Raw genomic sequence first — 16,060 nt, 5'->3', positions numbered from 1 at the left:
ACAGAGAAACACTTGATCAATGTGATCAAACATCCCTGCACCAGATAGCAAATCAAAAGAACACAATATTTATTATCTATAATTCTCATGATTTTAAGCAAATCTCATGATTTTCTGGGGCTTTTAATTTTTGAATGCTTAGAGTTGGCAATAATGTAACTTGCACTAAGAGGTAAATCCCCGTCCCCTTCTATGGCAGGGCTGGGCAAAATATCATCTCTGGGCTGGATCCGGCCCACCAAGCCAGCAGATCCAGCCTGTGAGAGCCGCAGCCAATTCTCTGCTGCCCTGCTCCTGCTCTGCACTCAGTAAAGCTGGCTGCAGGGCCATGTGCTTCTGTGAATGCTGAAAACCTGGGGGAGGGGACAGAGGGTTCTCACATTGCTCCCACCCCCAGTCGCTCCCATTGGCCGGAATCCGGCCAATAGCAGCTACCCGTTTGCAGGACAGGCAGAATGTGAAGTGCCCCCTTCCCGTCTCACCCCCCCCCCCCCCTCCAGCTCAGTGTTTTCAGCACATGGAAGGCAGGGACCGTAATTCAGAAACCTTCTGGGTTGCTGGCTGGGAGCCACCCAGATAAGGTCTCCCAGCCAAAGCCTGCTACTGGCACCCCAGGACCTCCCTCAACCTTCTATCCCCCTTCTATATCCCTACCCCATGTAACCCAAACCTTCTGCACCCTTGCTCCAGCACCCATACATCTTCCCAGACACTGCACCCCCTTCCAGACCTCGCACTGCATTCCATTATCCTTGGTCACAGCTCAAATCCCTGCACCCTCTCCTGCACTCCTGCCCCAGGTTACAACCCCCTCCCAGACCCTGTATCCAGGGGTGGGCAAGACAGCCTCTGTGGGCTGGATCTGGCCTGCCAAGCCCTTTGATCCAACCCATGGCTGCTCTGTCACTCCCCCACCCCCTGGCCAATCAAGTCCTGGGGATGGGGGAGCGTGCAAAGTCTCCTCTCCCCTGCCAGGGGTGCACAGCACCAGAGGGAACCACCAGCTATTCAAAACAGCCCTGTACCATTCAGGATCTGTGGACAGGGGAGCATGTGAAGTCCCCACCCCTTCTGCCCAACACACTGCCCCTTCTGGGGTGGCCTGCAACCTCTTCTGAAATTCATGAAGTGGCCCTCCTTCACAAATTATTGTCCATCCCTGCTCTATGAGGACAGAAGACCCTGCTGGCAGCAGAAACTATATAGTTCCACTACATGGAGAGAAGGAGCAGGAGGTGCCATGTATAGGTCACACAGACCCTGCCCGCCGAAGTAACACTTTCTAAGGAGGTTCCTTTGTGCTTCCAAACAGCAAGCATCTGAGAAAGCTGGGGAACAGCAGAGCTGGAGGATGTGCCAATCTTCCTGCTTCAGAGGGAGATGTAAAGCAATACACAGCAGGGAGGAGGGAGAGATTGCTTCTGAGTCAGCTCCCGCAATTGACCCTCGCTGTACAGCCTTGTTGCTTAAGCTGGGTGCTGGAGAGTAGATTTGGAGCTAAACGAATCTATTGAACATCTTGCTTAACAAATATGCCACTATCCTTTTTATCTTAATAAAACAATACATCAGTGAGGTTTCTCAGATGGCAAAGCACAATTAAAGTGAAGCAGATAAACAAATGATGTGCTAGAGAATCCAAAGCCAATGCAAATGAGAACAAAATGTTAGCTCTGCAGATTTATACATATTCGACTCCAAGGTTCAGCTAATGCCCATTCTACCTAGTCTTGCAAACCATCACTTAAGAGAGTGGTCCTATTTATTAGGATGACTAACTGGAGAGTGTGCAGGGAAATTAAAAACAACAAATAGTTTAGTAGCACCGTAACGTCTAACAAAACATGTAGATGGTATCATTAGCTTTCGTGGGCACAACCCACTTCTTCAGATGATAGGAGTGTTGGAAGTCCAGATCCAAGAATAAATAAGAGAAGTGGGGGGGAGGGTGAGAGAAGGGGAAAAAATAAGGGGAGGAAGAAGAAAGAGAGGCAGTGAGTAGATAAGCTACTGAGGGGTAGCCAAGTTAGTCTGTAAGGGAACGTCTAGACTACATGGCTCCATTGATGGAGCCATGTAGATTTGTTTGTTCGGCAAAGGGAAATGAAGCCACGATTTAAATAATCGCGGCTTCATTTAAATTTAAATGGCTGCCCTGCTCTGCCTATCAGCTGTTTGTCGGCAGATCGGGGCAGTCTGGACGCTCCCCTGTCGACATGAAAGCCCTTTATCGACCTCCCCGGTAAACCTCATCCTACGAGGCATAATGGGGAGGTTGATAAAGAGCTTTCAGGTTGGCGCGGGAGCGTCTAGACTAGCGCGCTGAGCCGACAAACAGCTGATCAGCTGTTTGTTGGCTCAGCGTGGCAGCCATTTAAATTTAAATGAAGCCGCGATTATTTAAATTGCGGGTTCATTTCCCTCTGCCGATCAGCAAGATCTACATGGCTCCATCGACGGAGCCATGTAGTTTAGACACACCCTAACAGGAAAAATTTTAAAAACAACAAATATTCTAGTACCACCTTAAAGACTAACTAGTTACAAGAGGCTGATAAGAACTATTAGCACCTCCATAGTTTGGTTGGTAGGTTAAGTCATAGGATGTGGAAGGTAATGTGAGAGCCAACTGATGTCCTTGTTCATACCAAACAAACCTTGCTACTAGACCAGGGATGGCCAACCCATTCCAGACAAAGGGCCACAATAGCAGTGGAGACACAGTGAAGAGTCAGGGCAAAGTTGTTGAGCCAAAGAAAAAAAACAACAACCCTGCGCTGAGGTACAATAGGTGCTGGTACATTGTCCCATGGCTGCTTTTTTGTTTTTGTTTTGTTAACAACTTTTCCCTGGGTTTTCTTTTGTTTGGTTGTTTTTTTGTTTTATTTTGTTTTGTTTTTGTTTTGGTTGGCTCAACAACTTTGCACTGGGAAGGGGGTGAGAGGTGCAAGCTCTGGGAGGGAATTTGGGTGCAGGAGGAAGTAGAGAAGAGGATACTGGCTCAGGGAGTGGACTCCAGGCTGGAGAGTGTTGGGGTCAGGTGGAAGGTTGGGTGCTGAGCAAGTCGCAGGCTTGTGGCTGTAAGGGTGCAGGAGTTTGGGCTTTGAGCATGAGCTGGCTGGGATGCTGTGCACAACCCAATCCCCCTTTCCTTCCCTTCCCCAGAGCGAGACACCTCCCCTCCCTGCTGTAAGCCAATTCCCCTCCCCCCCAACTTTATGCTTGGGTCCCAGAGCCAGTGCCGCTGTGCCACATCCAGGATGCCATGCACACCCCCCCCCCCGATACCCTTCTCCTCCTCCAGAGCCAGGCATCTCCCCTCTCCCCCCAAACTTATGCTCAGGTCCCAGAGCTGCTGCCGGAGCCGCTCCCTGCGCTCAGCTGCCGGCTGCTAGCATGTGCAGGCTGGGATGCTGTGTGGAATCCAGCCTGCACGTGCAGGATATGACACAGTGCACTGGGGGCCATGAATGGAACGGCACAGGCCATGAGAATGGCTGACCTGAGTGGTTCTGGGTTCCATTCCGCTTCTATCAGGAACAGCAATTTTTTTCGGCTTGCAAGCCTCAGATTGGCCACCCTTGTACTAGACTATTTATTGTTTAAGTTTTTCCTATTATAGACTAACTTGGCTACTCCTCTGTAGCTTATCTACTCACTGTCTCTCTTTCTTCTTCCTCCCCTCCTTTTTTCCCCCTTAATCCCCCCTCACTCCTTCCTTTATTTATTCTTGGATCTGGACTTCTAACGCTCCATTCATCTGAAGAAGTGGGTTGTGCCCATGAAAGCTCATGATACCATGTACATGTTTTGTTAGTCTTTAAGGTGCTACTAGTCTGTTGTTGTTTTTAAAATTTTTCCTGTTACAGACTAACTCGGCTGCGCCTCTGAAGCCAGGGAAATTAAGAAATAGATATTTTCAAAAGCACCTAAGGTCCTTAACTCAAATTCCACTGCAAGTCAGTGGGACTTGTGTTCTTAAATCTACTAATCAGTTATGAACATTTCTCATCAAAAGGGTTACAATCTCAGTTTTGGTTGATGTACGCTATTGATTGAATTTGTAAGCCCATTACAATCCACAGGAGCCCATCTCACCCCAGTCTTCAGTGAGCTTTGCATCAATTCTCAATGTATTGTCAAAAGTGTAATACAAAACCATTTAAGAATGAAACCCAAAAAGCAGAGTGTGAGGGAGTGCAGGGAGCAACATAAAAAGTCTCTCTCCCTTAAGCAGTAACAGCATGATTTCTGGCATTACTGAATCCATTTTGAAATCCAAGCAAAAGCTCAGGAACTGAAAGAGTTTCCATCTGGGAAACAGAGGAAAGCAGGAAGAAGAAGAGACTTAGGATTTCCACAGTGGAGTAAGCCAGAGCCAGAGAATTATGGCCACTCTGGCACTGGAAAAATAGGGCTAAAAGCTGGAGTCTTTTACTAAGGCCATTCTCAGACAAATCTGAAGTCGAGGGTGTCATGTCTGAGAAACCCTGTAAGGTTACATGCTAAACAAGGAAAGCTACAGTGCTAGCAATGTGATCAGAGTCATTCCTCAATAAGGAAGGCCAAGCTAAATTAAAGCCTACAGAAAAAGAGAAGAGTGCTGAGAAATGAAAGGAGACTTATTAGAGAAATAAGACCATTCCCTTACAAGTGCAGCATATAATTGCTCTGGTATCAGAAATTCAGCTGATACAGCAGTTGATTTTAGCCTAAAGACCAATGCTGTCTGCACTTTCTTCCTTTGTTCATTTTCAGTGTTCCTTGCAAGACAGAAGCAGGTACATAGAGTATCAAAATTCTGAATTCATTACTGTGTAGAAAAGGTTATTTCCAATATACATCACAAAAATGTGCATTATTAGCAACCATTCCCATCCATCGTGTTCCTTTTCTTTAAGGAGCTGCGATCTGAAGTGGAGCTGGAGGTGTTAGGAGACACAGAAGGAGTCAATCTCTCTTTCACCGCAATATGTAACAATGGTACCATTTTTCCACACCAGAGGAAGTGTTCCCATATAAAAGTGGGAGACACAGTAAGTAGACAACAGATTCTCAAGAGACATTCACGCCTGTAAAATGGAGAGATTTTTTTAGAACATCACAACAGGAATCTTGCTTCCTTTATTTAGTAAATCTCTTCTAAACAAATTGAGAGTTATTAGGCAATAGATAATAAATTCTTTCTTCTTTGCTGAGCATTATATTTCCAGAGTATTCTTTGCATTTTGTATGTTGCCACCAGGACTAGTTAATATATTTTCTTTTCTAGGTCTCTTTCAACATGACAGTGAGCCTACCTACCTGTGAGAAAAGGCAAAGGCAAATTGTAGTAAAGCCTATGGGCCTGAGTGATGCCCTGGAAATTGATATTCAGCTGGAATGCAGCTGTAACTGTCAGAAGGAGGCTGAGATGAACAGTTCTAAATGCAGTAAAGGAAATGGCTCTTTTGAGTGTGGAGTGTGTGCCTGCAACCCTGGCTACATGGGTCCTTACTGTGAATGTAATGAAAATTCCCTGAGCACAAATTCCTGTAAAGGGTCTCCAGAGCAGAGCTCCTGCAGTGGGCGAGGCGATTGTTACTGTGGGCAATGTATTTGCCATTTCTCCGTGCATGGAAGTATTTATGGGCCATACTGTGAATGTGACAATTTCTCTTGTGTGAGGTTTAAGGGATTGCAATGTGGAGGTATGTCCCTCTAAAACTATTGTTAAAATCTATATTATAACTTTTGGTGTAGATGTAACCTTCATTATAAGTATAGTCCCAGATTTGCAATTTGCAAATACCTGCGTTATAAGGATTGGCTGGAACACAAGAATTCTGCTTTGCAAAAATGTCTGGGTTTTGACATTTCATTCCACTTTGGCATGAAACCAGGACCTTTCAAACATTTCTGGGAAAAAATGACAGCAAGAGATAGCTTCACACTCCAGAATACTCCCTAGCCCAATGGTTAAGTCACTGACCTGGGATATGGGAGTCCAACCTTGTTGCTCACCTGCATTCCAGTTGAGTACCTTAATCAGGAGGCAATAGCAGCAAGTCTCTGTGTCTCCCAGTTCCATGTGAATACCTTAACCACCAGCCACTTGGCTACTCCATGGTGTGTGTCATTTTGTCATTTCCAGATCTGTCCCCAAAACCGTACACTTTCTCTGCTTGATGTTTGTCCAAGTATGCCCTCTGTATTTAATCACTTTCAGCTGGGGTCAGATCTCTCACTGCTTTTATACCAGTAACATCAACGATATAAGTGGAATTGCTCCTGATTTACACCAGAGTCAGTGAAATAAAATCAGATCTTTCATATTTATATTCTTATTGTGGGTTGAATTCTGTCTGCTATGGTGTTATAAATCCAGAGTAAATCCATTACAAATAAAGGGAATAGCATCAATCTGGAGTAGCACAGTAGTGAATCAGAGAGACTGAAGTTAATCCAGAGTCAGAGAAAGGACAGTTGGGCCTGTGAGGATAAAGTCTTATCTCCCAAGCACATATGCCTGCAGTGATGCCATTGAGGTGAATAAAGTTGCACTGGTTTAAGTGAAATGTGAATATGGACTTTACATTTAACTATACATTGAAAAGGGTGGAGTTTTTTGTTTTGTTTTTTTTTGTTTGTTTTTTTAATGAGAGGTGCTGGTAGAAGTAAAAATGTGCATTCTGAAATAGAATGCTTGTAATGACTTCTTCTGTCACTTTAAAATGATACCACTAATCTGGCAGTATAACCATTACTTTTCCAGGTAATGGTGACTGTGACTGTGGTGAATGTGTATGCCACAAGGGATGGACTGGTGAATACTGTAACTGCACAAGTGATGTTAGCGCCTGTGTTTCTGAGGACGGAATGCTGTGCAGTGGAAGAGGTGAATGTATTTGTGGAACATGTGTTTGCACAAATCCCGGGGTCTCGGGTAGCACATGTGAAAGATGCCCTACATGTGGTGATCCATGTAGTTCCAAACGGTAAGGTGCTGTTTTTACTATGTTTGTATTCTCCGCTTCATTCAGATTTGTACAGTATTGTAATAGATCTGGGGCACTAGTCCCACCATATTTTTCCTGAGTGTTGATCTTAGAACCTAAGGACTTCTCTGCTACTTCTGGGCAGTCTCCTCATAATGCAGAAAGCAAACATTTCTCAGATAGATCTCAAAATGAACTTCAGGGAAAATACTTCCCTGAGGTTCAGCTGGCACATTTTTACTTCTGCCACTTGCTTATACAAACAAACCCAACAATGAATTCAGCTGAGCAATACTGACATCTGTTCATGGAACAGAAGAACAACACCACAGGAAGGAACATATAATAAAGTTTGCAACATGACTGTGTTAATTTATTTATGTCTATGGATTCATACAGCCAAGTTCTACTACTCTCAGAAGCTACACTAAATTTACATATGTATAGCAACTCAAATACCAAATTCAGCTAGAGGCAGTGTGAATTAAACAGGTGCAGCTGTCATAGGAGTGCCTGGGTGGGTTCAGTGGAGATAAAAACAGTCATGTACGTTATGCATCAGGTATAAGCTAATCTGAGACTGACTGTAAGTGGCAAAGAGGGGCTGATTTTGCCTTTATTGAAATATATAAAAATAAAGGCACTTAAAAAGTGGTTAGAAAAACAAACCCTTGAAATACACACATTGTATGCCTGCTGTAGCTCCAGATCTACGAAGGCTAAATTTAGATCTCATATAAATAGGCACAACTGCTCAATTAGACAGGATGCTTGAATTGATCTCCATAGAATACTGAATTAGTGTGAAGTTCATATACATGTTCGCAGAGTGCTGAATTAGTGCAAGTAAAATTAAAGTATTGCACATCTGCAACTTACATTGGTTTATACCTGAGGCCTGCTTCTTCTCTCACACTGTGTTTATTCCTTTGGCATTCCATTGTCTTATTCTCAATATATGATTGTTAATGAGAAAGGAACTGGTTCCATGATGTGTTACATACCACCATGGCTCTGTACAACTAAGGGATCTGGTCCATAAAGGTCAATAAAGTTTGTTCAAGACTCAGATGCATAGGCTAAGTACATAATATTTTGAGTAATCATAGTTCTTGAGTACATTATGCTGAAAATGTATTGATCTAATTATATTCTTATTTGGCAGACTCTTAGGAGAAATGTAGTTATCTCATGGGTATTGAGATAGCATATTAAAAATATATTCCACATCATTCATTTGTCAGACCTTTTCCCTCTCTCCTCTTTCTCTGTCACTGCCATGGCAACTGCAACCTATGGTTGGAAAAGCCAAAAGAGAGAAAATGTGGAAGACATGGCTAAGTTAAGAGATGAGGTCAGAGGGGACTGAGACACAGCTAGGGAGCTGAGAAAGTGAGAGCAGTGCTTTGAAAAACATGGTAAATATAACAAAAACACCAACAACACTGAATGTATCTACATTTGATAAGGACTATCCCATTACCCACTCATGTATTCTTTTCACTGCTTCACTTGTGAGTGATAAGGTCACCCCATCTCATGAAAACCATTGCAGTAACCTCCACATTATTCTCATGGAGGTATGTAATTCAATGCAGATAGTCAGTCCTACAGAGTTGTTCTTCTCAGAGTCTTAGCCCCTGAGTCCAGTTAATGCTTTAAACCTAGAATTGTTCCAGTGTATTTTGTAACCGCTTGTTTTATGCACACTTCATTTATGTATTTTCTTTATTCCACTAGCAGCTCCAGCTCCCACTGAATCACTGGTAGAATTTCTATTGATTTCTGTGATAGTTGGATCGGGCCCTCAGTTTGTTTTTAAATATTCCAATCATTGTACATATGAATCAAATATTTTGAAGTTACTTTGCCAATTAACTTGCATTCGCTCAATTAAGTTAGTAGCTCGTGAGACAAGCGAATCATATTTGAGAGACATCTGTTAAGGCATTTGCACATATTTTTTAGTCCCTTGGTAAATATAACACATTAAGAGATTTTAAATATGGGGAGATCTATATTAGTTTCCTCATCATGCTCACATTGAAGTCTATATAAAATAGTAGTCCATTTAGACATTCTCCTGACTATTATTTAGTGTAAGCTTAATTTAGAACCTTTATCTTTAAAAATGAATGGTATGTATGAGTAACCCCATTTCTTTAGCAGACTACATGAATAATGTTGCCTGGGGTTCTGTCTGGTGATTAACAAGAACTTAGAAAGAGGGCAAGAGAGAACGACAGTACCTTTATTCAGGGTTTTCTTGAGGCAATACATATCACATTTCTGAGAACTACTGTATCTATAGCACAAGACCTTTTGTTGGCTTCTTTTTAAAAAGACAGCATATATATTCCCCTGTACATTTGTGCTTGGAATAGAAAGAGATTGATGAGATTTTCAATTATTTTTCGCAGGAGCTGCATAGAATGTCATTTGGCTTCTGATGTCCAGTCACAGAGAAAATGCAATGAAAAATGTAAATTAGTTGATGCAACTATCAATCATTCAGAAGGTTTGTGCATCTATTTATTTAACTGCCTTTTGTTGTCTTATTAATTTTAGCTTATTTTTCATTAATTTTACATAACATTTTACATATGTTATCTGAAAATTACTGTAATACATACACATTTTTCCCAGGGGATTGGTTCAAAAATTTTACTAAATTATTTAACCCAATCACTTTCTATATATACCACACTGCTCTGAAAAAAATTCCTTGTTTAAAAACAGTGTCCCTTGCAGTTAATTAACTCACCCTACACACCAGTGTTCCCTCTAAGATTTTCCATCTAGGAATGGAGTGAGTTTTGTCTTGTGCACCAATGTTGAGGTCACGTGCTCTTGTTCGGGTGTGTGCCACTGCGGCACCCACCAGTTACCCAATTACTAACAAATATCATTTAAAAATGATCATTTAAAAAGAAAGAATACTAAAACAGCCCTTTCCCAGTCACAAAGAATACAAAAAACTACTAAATCAGAACTTTCACCCAAGCATCCTTACTATTATGATGGACCCTAAGTGCCAATGTACTGTATCATGCCATCAATTACACATAAGGTAAAAAAGGCATCACCCCACCATACATACCTGCAAAGTCTGTACAATAAGCTGTTTTTCTTAAAGACCTGTGTTGCACTGCTACACAACACCAGTAATAAATGGTGGCAGGAATATTTTCCTTGGCAAAGAGCAACTGCTGCTGTTCTCAAGGTTGGCAGAACCTGACCGGCCACAAACGAAAACATACATTGTTACCTCCTAGAACTTAATACTCTAACTCTCATTAATGACTTAATCTCCTACAACTGATTGAACTTTGATACTATTAATATTTCTTGCAAATAAAAATTTCAGTTTCAAGTTTTCAGTTACTGCTTCTAATGCCTGCTACTTTCTGGTTATGACAGTTGCAAATCTGTACTTTGTGAAGTACCACTTCTGCTGAGACAAATAGCAATGTACCCAGATACTGATTAGTGATTCTTGTGCTTAGTTGTAATTGTTTGTGCTAATGGGTCAAAAAATCTATTTAGTGTTACTCTAACAATTCAAAAATATTGCCATCTAGCTAACAAAATTAACTACATTTTCAAAATGTAGCTAGGCCCAGTGGGGCATTGCTAGTCCAGTGGTGGGTAGCCTGCGGTCCAGCAGGGTTCTATATGTGGACCATGTCATCAGTCAGGATTCGGGGTCGTCCCAATGGGTTCCTGAAAGGTCCTTTACCCTCAACTTACTACAGCATGAGACATTTTGTTTACCATTGCCACTGACCAGGATTGTCAGATTCTGCTGGTTTCCATCCATGGAGGCTATTTCCTACCGATATTACTAAAGTGACAAATATGTAAAGCAAGGACACGTGAAGTGAGTTGCATGTTCATTGCACACAACATTGACCATGAGAGCCTTGCGCTGCCTCTGCATTCAATCAAAGCACTGCTACGGTTCAGTCGGCACACCCTGCAAATTCTAACTACCCTATCCCAGGAGAGTGTCTCAGTGATGACAGTCTTGCACCATTTAACTTTCAAAGTGTATATATTGTATTTGTAACTGATTTTTAGTTTACCAGTTAACTGAATTTAGAGTACTAGTCTTCTCTATTGTTATTGCCTGGGCTAATAGTTCATTTTCCATTCACTTGTCAAGAAAATGTCAAACAGAAAATAACTTTTTTATTTCTATCTAAAATTTTAATCAGAAGGATATTGAGAAATATTCTCTAGAAAATCTTATCAGTTAGCCCTGTATGTATGACATGCTGTTATACTTGATTAAAGGGTTGCAGCACTTTTTTCCAGTGCTTGCTCGGCCAAGCCCTGCTTCTCCTGCTCTTCTATACTGCCCTTTCATACCTGGCCATACTCCCAGATCAGCCTCTGAGCCTCATGACAACTTCCCCTAATGATCATTAGCAAAATGAGCGGGGCGGTGATGTACACAGCCAGGGGACGGGAGGTGAAGGGCATGACAGAGGCTCCAGGTCCCACCCCCTGGCCTTGTACATTGCTGCCCCGCCCCCCTTCGCCTCCCGCCATGGTGCTCGGTTGAGTTCCTTGCCTCTCAGCCGGGACGCTGCGCAGGGCCCAAACGGCCATTTGGGCTCTGTGAGTGAGAGGCAGGAGAGGGAGGACTAAGGAAAAGAGAAAGAGAGAGTGAGGCAGGAGGAGGAAGAGAAAAAGAGAGAATGAGGCAGGCGGGAGAGGAGACTTAAATACAAATGAAAATTTTTAATTATTAATGCAGAATTTTGTTTAAGAATGACTTATAATTAAAATAAAAATGATCCAACTAAATTAAGTTTTTCTATCAAATATACCAAATTCACATTTAATATGAAAATAGCCTTCAATTTGCGCATTTGATGCCTTTTTTCTATTTTTTCTCCAAAGGGAAGCCCTGGAAATTATGCTGCCCTGGGCCCCACAAAGCTCTCATCCGCCCCTGGCTAAAAATGTGGTATTCCATTTGTTGTCTCAATCACTGTGCCTACAGCTGCTAACTGTTGTCCCTCCACCTCAAGTCAGGCCATGACATGGTGTCCAGTATTACCTTCTTCACACAGTACATAAAGGCACTTTTCTCTTTGGACTCTCTCTATTTGTGAAGCACTTGCAGAAGTAAAATGGAGACATTTGTGACCACCTCTGGTTTCACCAGGGTTAAAGAAATTAAGTAAATGTAAGACTCAGACAGTCTTTCCAATTTCTGCCTACTGCCTCAATAAATCAGATCCCTTCCAGCAACCTTTCACACACCTCCGTCTTACGCTCTCTCTGGTCTCCCCACAGTGCCTCAGCTTGATGCTTTGCACCTTACATTTGCAGCCCCCTTTTTCTGCACTGCTCTCATCTTCTGCGTGCCACTCTTCCTGCTCCTCCTCCTTTCTCATGCCCTCTCCTCTACACTTGTGCTCCTCCTTTTGTGGGGTTTTGCTGTGGTCCTCCCTGCTTTCCCCTGCTCCTCTGCATTTCAGAGGGGCTAAGAACTACCCAGCAATGTAGCCTGTCTTGTTAGGTAATGAAGCAGCCTACACAATGCCTCTGGAGCAGCCACCCTCTACATGCCGCAGCCCGGCCCCCAAAGCAGCCGCCCTCCATGTGCCCTGGTCCAGCCACCAGAGCAGCCGCTCTCCATGTGGCCCCACCAGCCAGGCTGCATAGCGGCTGCCAGAGCTGGAACTGGGGCCACAGTGAGGCCACCCCAATAGGAATAGCCTCGCTGCAGCCCTGGCTCCAGCTGCAGCACACCAAGGCAGCTGTCTGCCATGCACCAGAGCAGGAACCCACCGCACCACTCACCATCCGGTAGGAAAGTGAGTGCTGCTGTGCAGCTCTACAAAGGAGGTGGGTGAGTGGAGGATTTTTTTATGCACAGCTGCGCAGGTGCGCACCTTAGCAGGAACTGTGCTACACATCTAGTTTCCTAATTAGCTTTTGAAAACTTCATTCCACCTATGACTGACTTTTAGCTTTACATGCAGAATACAAATGCCCAATGGAAGCAGTATCCTGACAAAGCATCTGGGTGTAAAATTATAATCAACCCATAAGTTTCATTATGATTTCGTCCTTCAGTTGCATACACAGTGATCCCATTGAAGTCCATAAGAGCTTCCATGATGAAAACATTACCCTCATGGACAAAGAAATAAAACTTTAAACAAGACTGCTAAGCAATACATTGGGGTTTTTTCTAGACAGGAAAAAAATAGAAGGTGCCTAAATGTAGTTATGCAAACAATCTATAATTACTTCCAATGCCAGCTAATAATGTGACACGTAATTCTGAGACAAGGCAGAACGATGACTATGCTGTAAACATATCACATACATGACTTCATCTATAGATCAGGAAAATAAAATAATTTGGACAGCAATGTCCAAAGAATGTGGTATGTGCATCTTAAGATTGTTTGCACTAAATTGCTGGGAATTTACCTATATGATCACAGATAGCAGCAATCTATCTGTGATTTGCATCCTTTTTGAAGTGAGCTCCAGCACTGTTTAAATTTGTAATTACTATTACAGATATCAAATATAATGTGCAAAAACTGTAAGAATGTATCTATGGAGGCAGGGAAGGCAGCATTGTATTTCAGAACTTCACAATAATGTATAATGATTAATATACGTGGCATACATCCATGAATATATGGAATTCTCTAAACTATAAAAAGTTATTAAAATCAATTAATTATTGTTGAAATGATACATACATTGCTTTGAATTATACTAATCTATACATACAAATAGATTACTATAGTATAGTTTATGGTAAAAACTGAAGTATAATAAGTAGTGCAAAAAATTCTCAAAAACATACAAGTAAAAATAATAAACTGAATGAGCAGGTTTGTTATTTAGAAGACTGTGGGTAGAATGGATATTTGGTATTTAAGTACTGTACCTTCCATACAGTTTTTGGTATTATTGTATTCTTTTTGCAAATTTTCAAAAAACTATCACTGAGTGTCAGATCTGTGTAGCCAAGTATACACATAGCATTCTATTTTAAGGTATCCACAATAGTACTGAAAACTGGGACTAGCCCATGGCATTGTTTATATCTCTGTGTTTAGAGAGAGAGAGAGAAAGTAGATGTGACACTGCTTTATCCTAATTTTGCACTTGATATTCTTTCAAGTTCTACCTTTCCCTGACTGTGATCTTTTGCAGCTTGGATTTTGTTTATAACAGTGTCAGCCGACAGTCAGGGCAGTGTGTGTGTGTGTGTGTGTGCTGAGAAAAGGTTCAACGTCCGTGACTTTACTGCTGGGACCAGGGTCCCGTTGCAGAGGGCCCAACAGGTTGACAGATGCCCCTGTTTATAGGAAGAGCTTATTACACCTCAGATTTTAGCTGCTAGGATACAGGATCCCTTCGCAGAGGGCAGTCTAGGGAAGACTGAGAGATGCCCCAACGGATCTGGGAGTGACACAGATCCAAACACCCAAGCTCTTCCTATACCTGTCCCTTATGACCGGCTGAAGTTCTTTTAAATTGTGCTTGGTTCTGTTACAGCAACTGAAGGAGTCAGGTTAAAACTTAAACAGTTACAGGTTTATTTAAAAGACTTATAAAAGCATATGGTTACAATGGCTATTGCTCTATTTCTTAACCGCTAGCAAATATAGATCTTAAAAATGGTTACAAAGAAAATAAAGATAGAAAATAGAAATAATGGTACCAAATGACAGCTTAATCTTTAAAGAGCTCTAAGTCTATGTGTACTCTTAAAACAAAGGACCACATCCAGGTACAATTTTTACCCCCTTCTGTGGCTCTCGACTCCAGCGGGTCAAGCCAGGGCTGGTCCCTCAATTCCTAGGAAAGACGAATACGAGGTGGGCGTCCCCGTGGAACCTCGGGAGGTCAAACACCTAACCTGACCAGCAGATACATGGTAGATTGACACTCAGAGTAAATGTGCTGCTGGACCCATCTTTATACCCCTGGGGGCCCGTATCCTCTTTCTTATCTAAGAGGCCAAATTGTACTGGTATGTTTTGTGGCGCCAGTTCTTACAAGCAAGTTTCAAGTTAATTTACACTTGCAAGAGAGACAACTAAATTGTGAGTACTAGACATTTTTTTTACTGGGCAAGAGATTCCTCCCCCCGCGGACGGCTGTGTGTTCGTATCAATATGGGTTTAAGTCAAGGGCACTCCTCAGCAGCCTCTTGGTCAGCAATTGGCATATCTCTGTTTACAGCCATTCACGGTCACACAGCCTGGGCCTTCTGCTCTGTGTGCCCTGTATGCTCCAGGCAAGCAAAAATGGATGTTTCAAGGGGGGTTCCTGTCTTGCTACTAACAGTACTAGCAACTACTGTAGTAAAAACTGCATGATAGTTACCATTCTAACTTCACAAATAAAATAATTATTGCAAAGTTTATTTGAACAGCTCAACACCAGATCCAAAATGGTTCAGAGTGGTAGGTAAAATGATTGATTTGGGTATGGAAATAGCCCTAATGAAAAGTGCTTTAAGTGATCTGGAGAAAAGCAATAGGAACTTTAAAAGAAAAGAAGAAATAATCAAAGATTCCATACACAACAACAGAAAAACTGTAATGGAATATGAATTCATCAAATTGTGTCTTATTGTCCTAAGTAACTGCATAATCTTGTCGCTATTACATTTGTTCTTGCTTTCATCGCTTCTTGTTTGTGGTTAGCTATATATATGTGTTGAATTTCATCCTATATTTAGACAATGAGATCTTTGAGGGAGAGTCATGTTTATAAAGAATTTAGCACTATGGGGGCTCAATCCTAAGTAATGCATCTAAATGCTACTGTGATAAATTGTAATACTCAATGAATTTAACTTAACTAAGTTGTACATAACTTAGTGTGTGCAGGGGACTGTTTGTTAGTCTATCAAAGGTCTAATCCAAATCCCATTAAAGTCCATATAAAAGCTCCCACTGACTTCAATAGGAGCTCGGTCAAGTCCAAAGTGTGCAGCTAAGGAAGATTGCACTATACATGGCTAATTTAACTGCATAGTGGCAAGTATAGTGAAGCTGCATATTGACTGAGACAAGGGGTTTAAAGGA

At 42.1% G+C, this 16,060-nt stretch overlaps 1 protein-coding gene across 3 annotated transcripts in view; it reads left to right on the top strand.

Moving 5' to 3' along the window:
* The window catches only part of ITGB6 (integrin subunit beta 6), a 92,399-nt gene that overhangs the window by 57,021 nt on the left and 19,318 nt on the right, over nt 1-16,060 (top strand). For all 3 annotated transcript variants that reach the window (XM_014574716.4, XM_014574719.4, XM_006111648.5), the window contains 4 exons: nt 4,902-5,036; nt 5,273-5,690; nt 6,755-6,977; nt 9,398-9,495. In XM_014574716.4, the coding sequence (XP_014430202.3) occupies nt 4,902-5,036; nt 5,273-5,690; nt 6,755-6,977; nt 9,398-9,495 (874 nt within the window). The remainder of the gene's footprint in view (nt 1-4,901; nt 5,037-5,272; nt 5,691-6,754; nt 6,978-9,397; nt 9,496-16,060) is intronic.

The sequence above is a fragment of the Pelodiscus sinensis genome, chromosome 7 (genome assembly GCF_052426305.1).
Source record: "Pelodiscus sinensis isolate ZL-2025 chromosome 7, ASM5242630v1, whole genome shotgun sequence".
Classification (NCBI taxonomy): Eukaryota; Metazoa; Chordata; order Testudines; family Trionychidae; genus Pelodiscus; species Pelodiscus sinensis.
The sequence above is the reverse complement of the archived record's forward strand: the minus strand, read 5'-3'. Positions and strand labels throughout refer to the sequence as shown.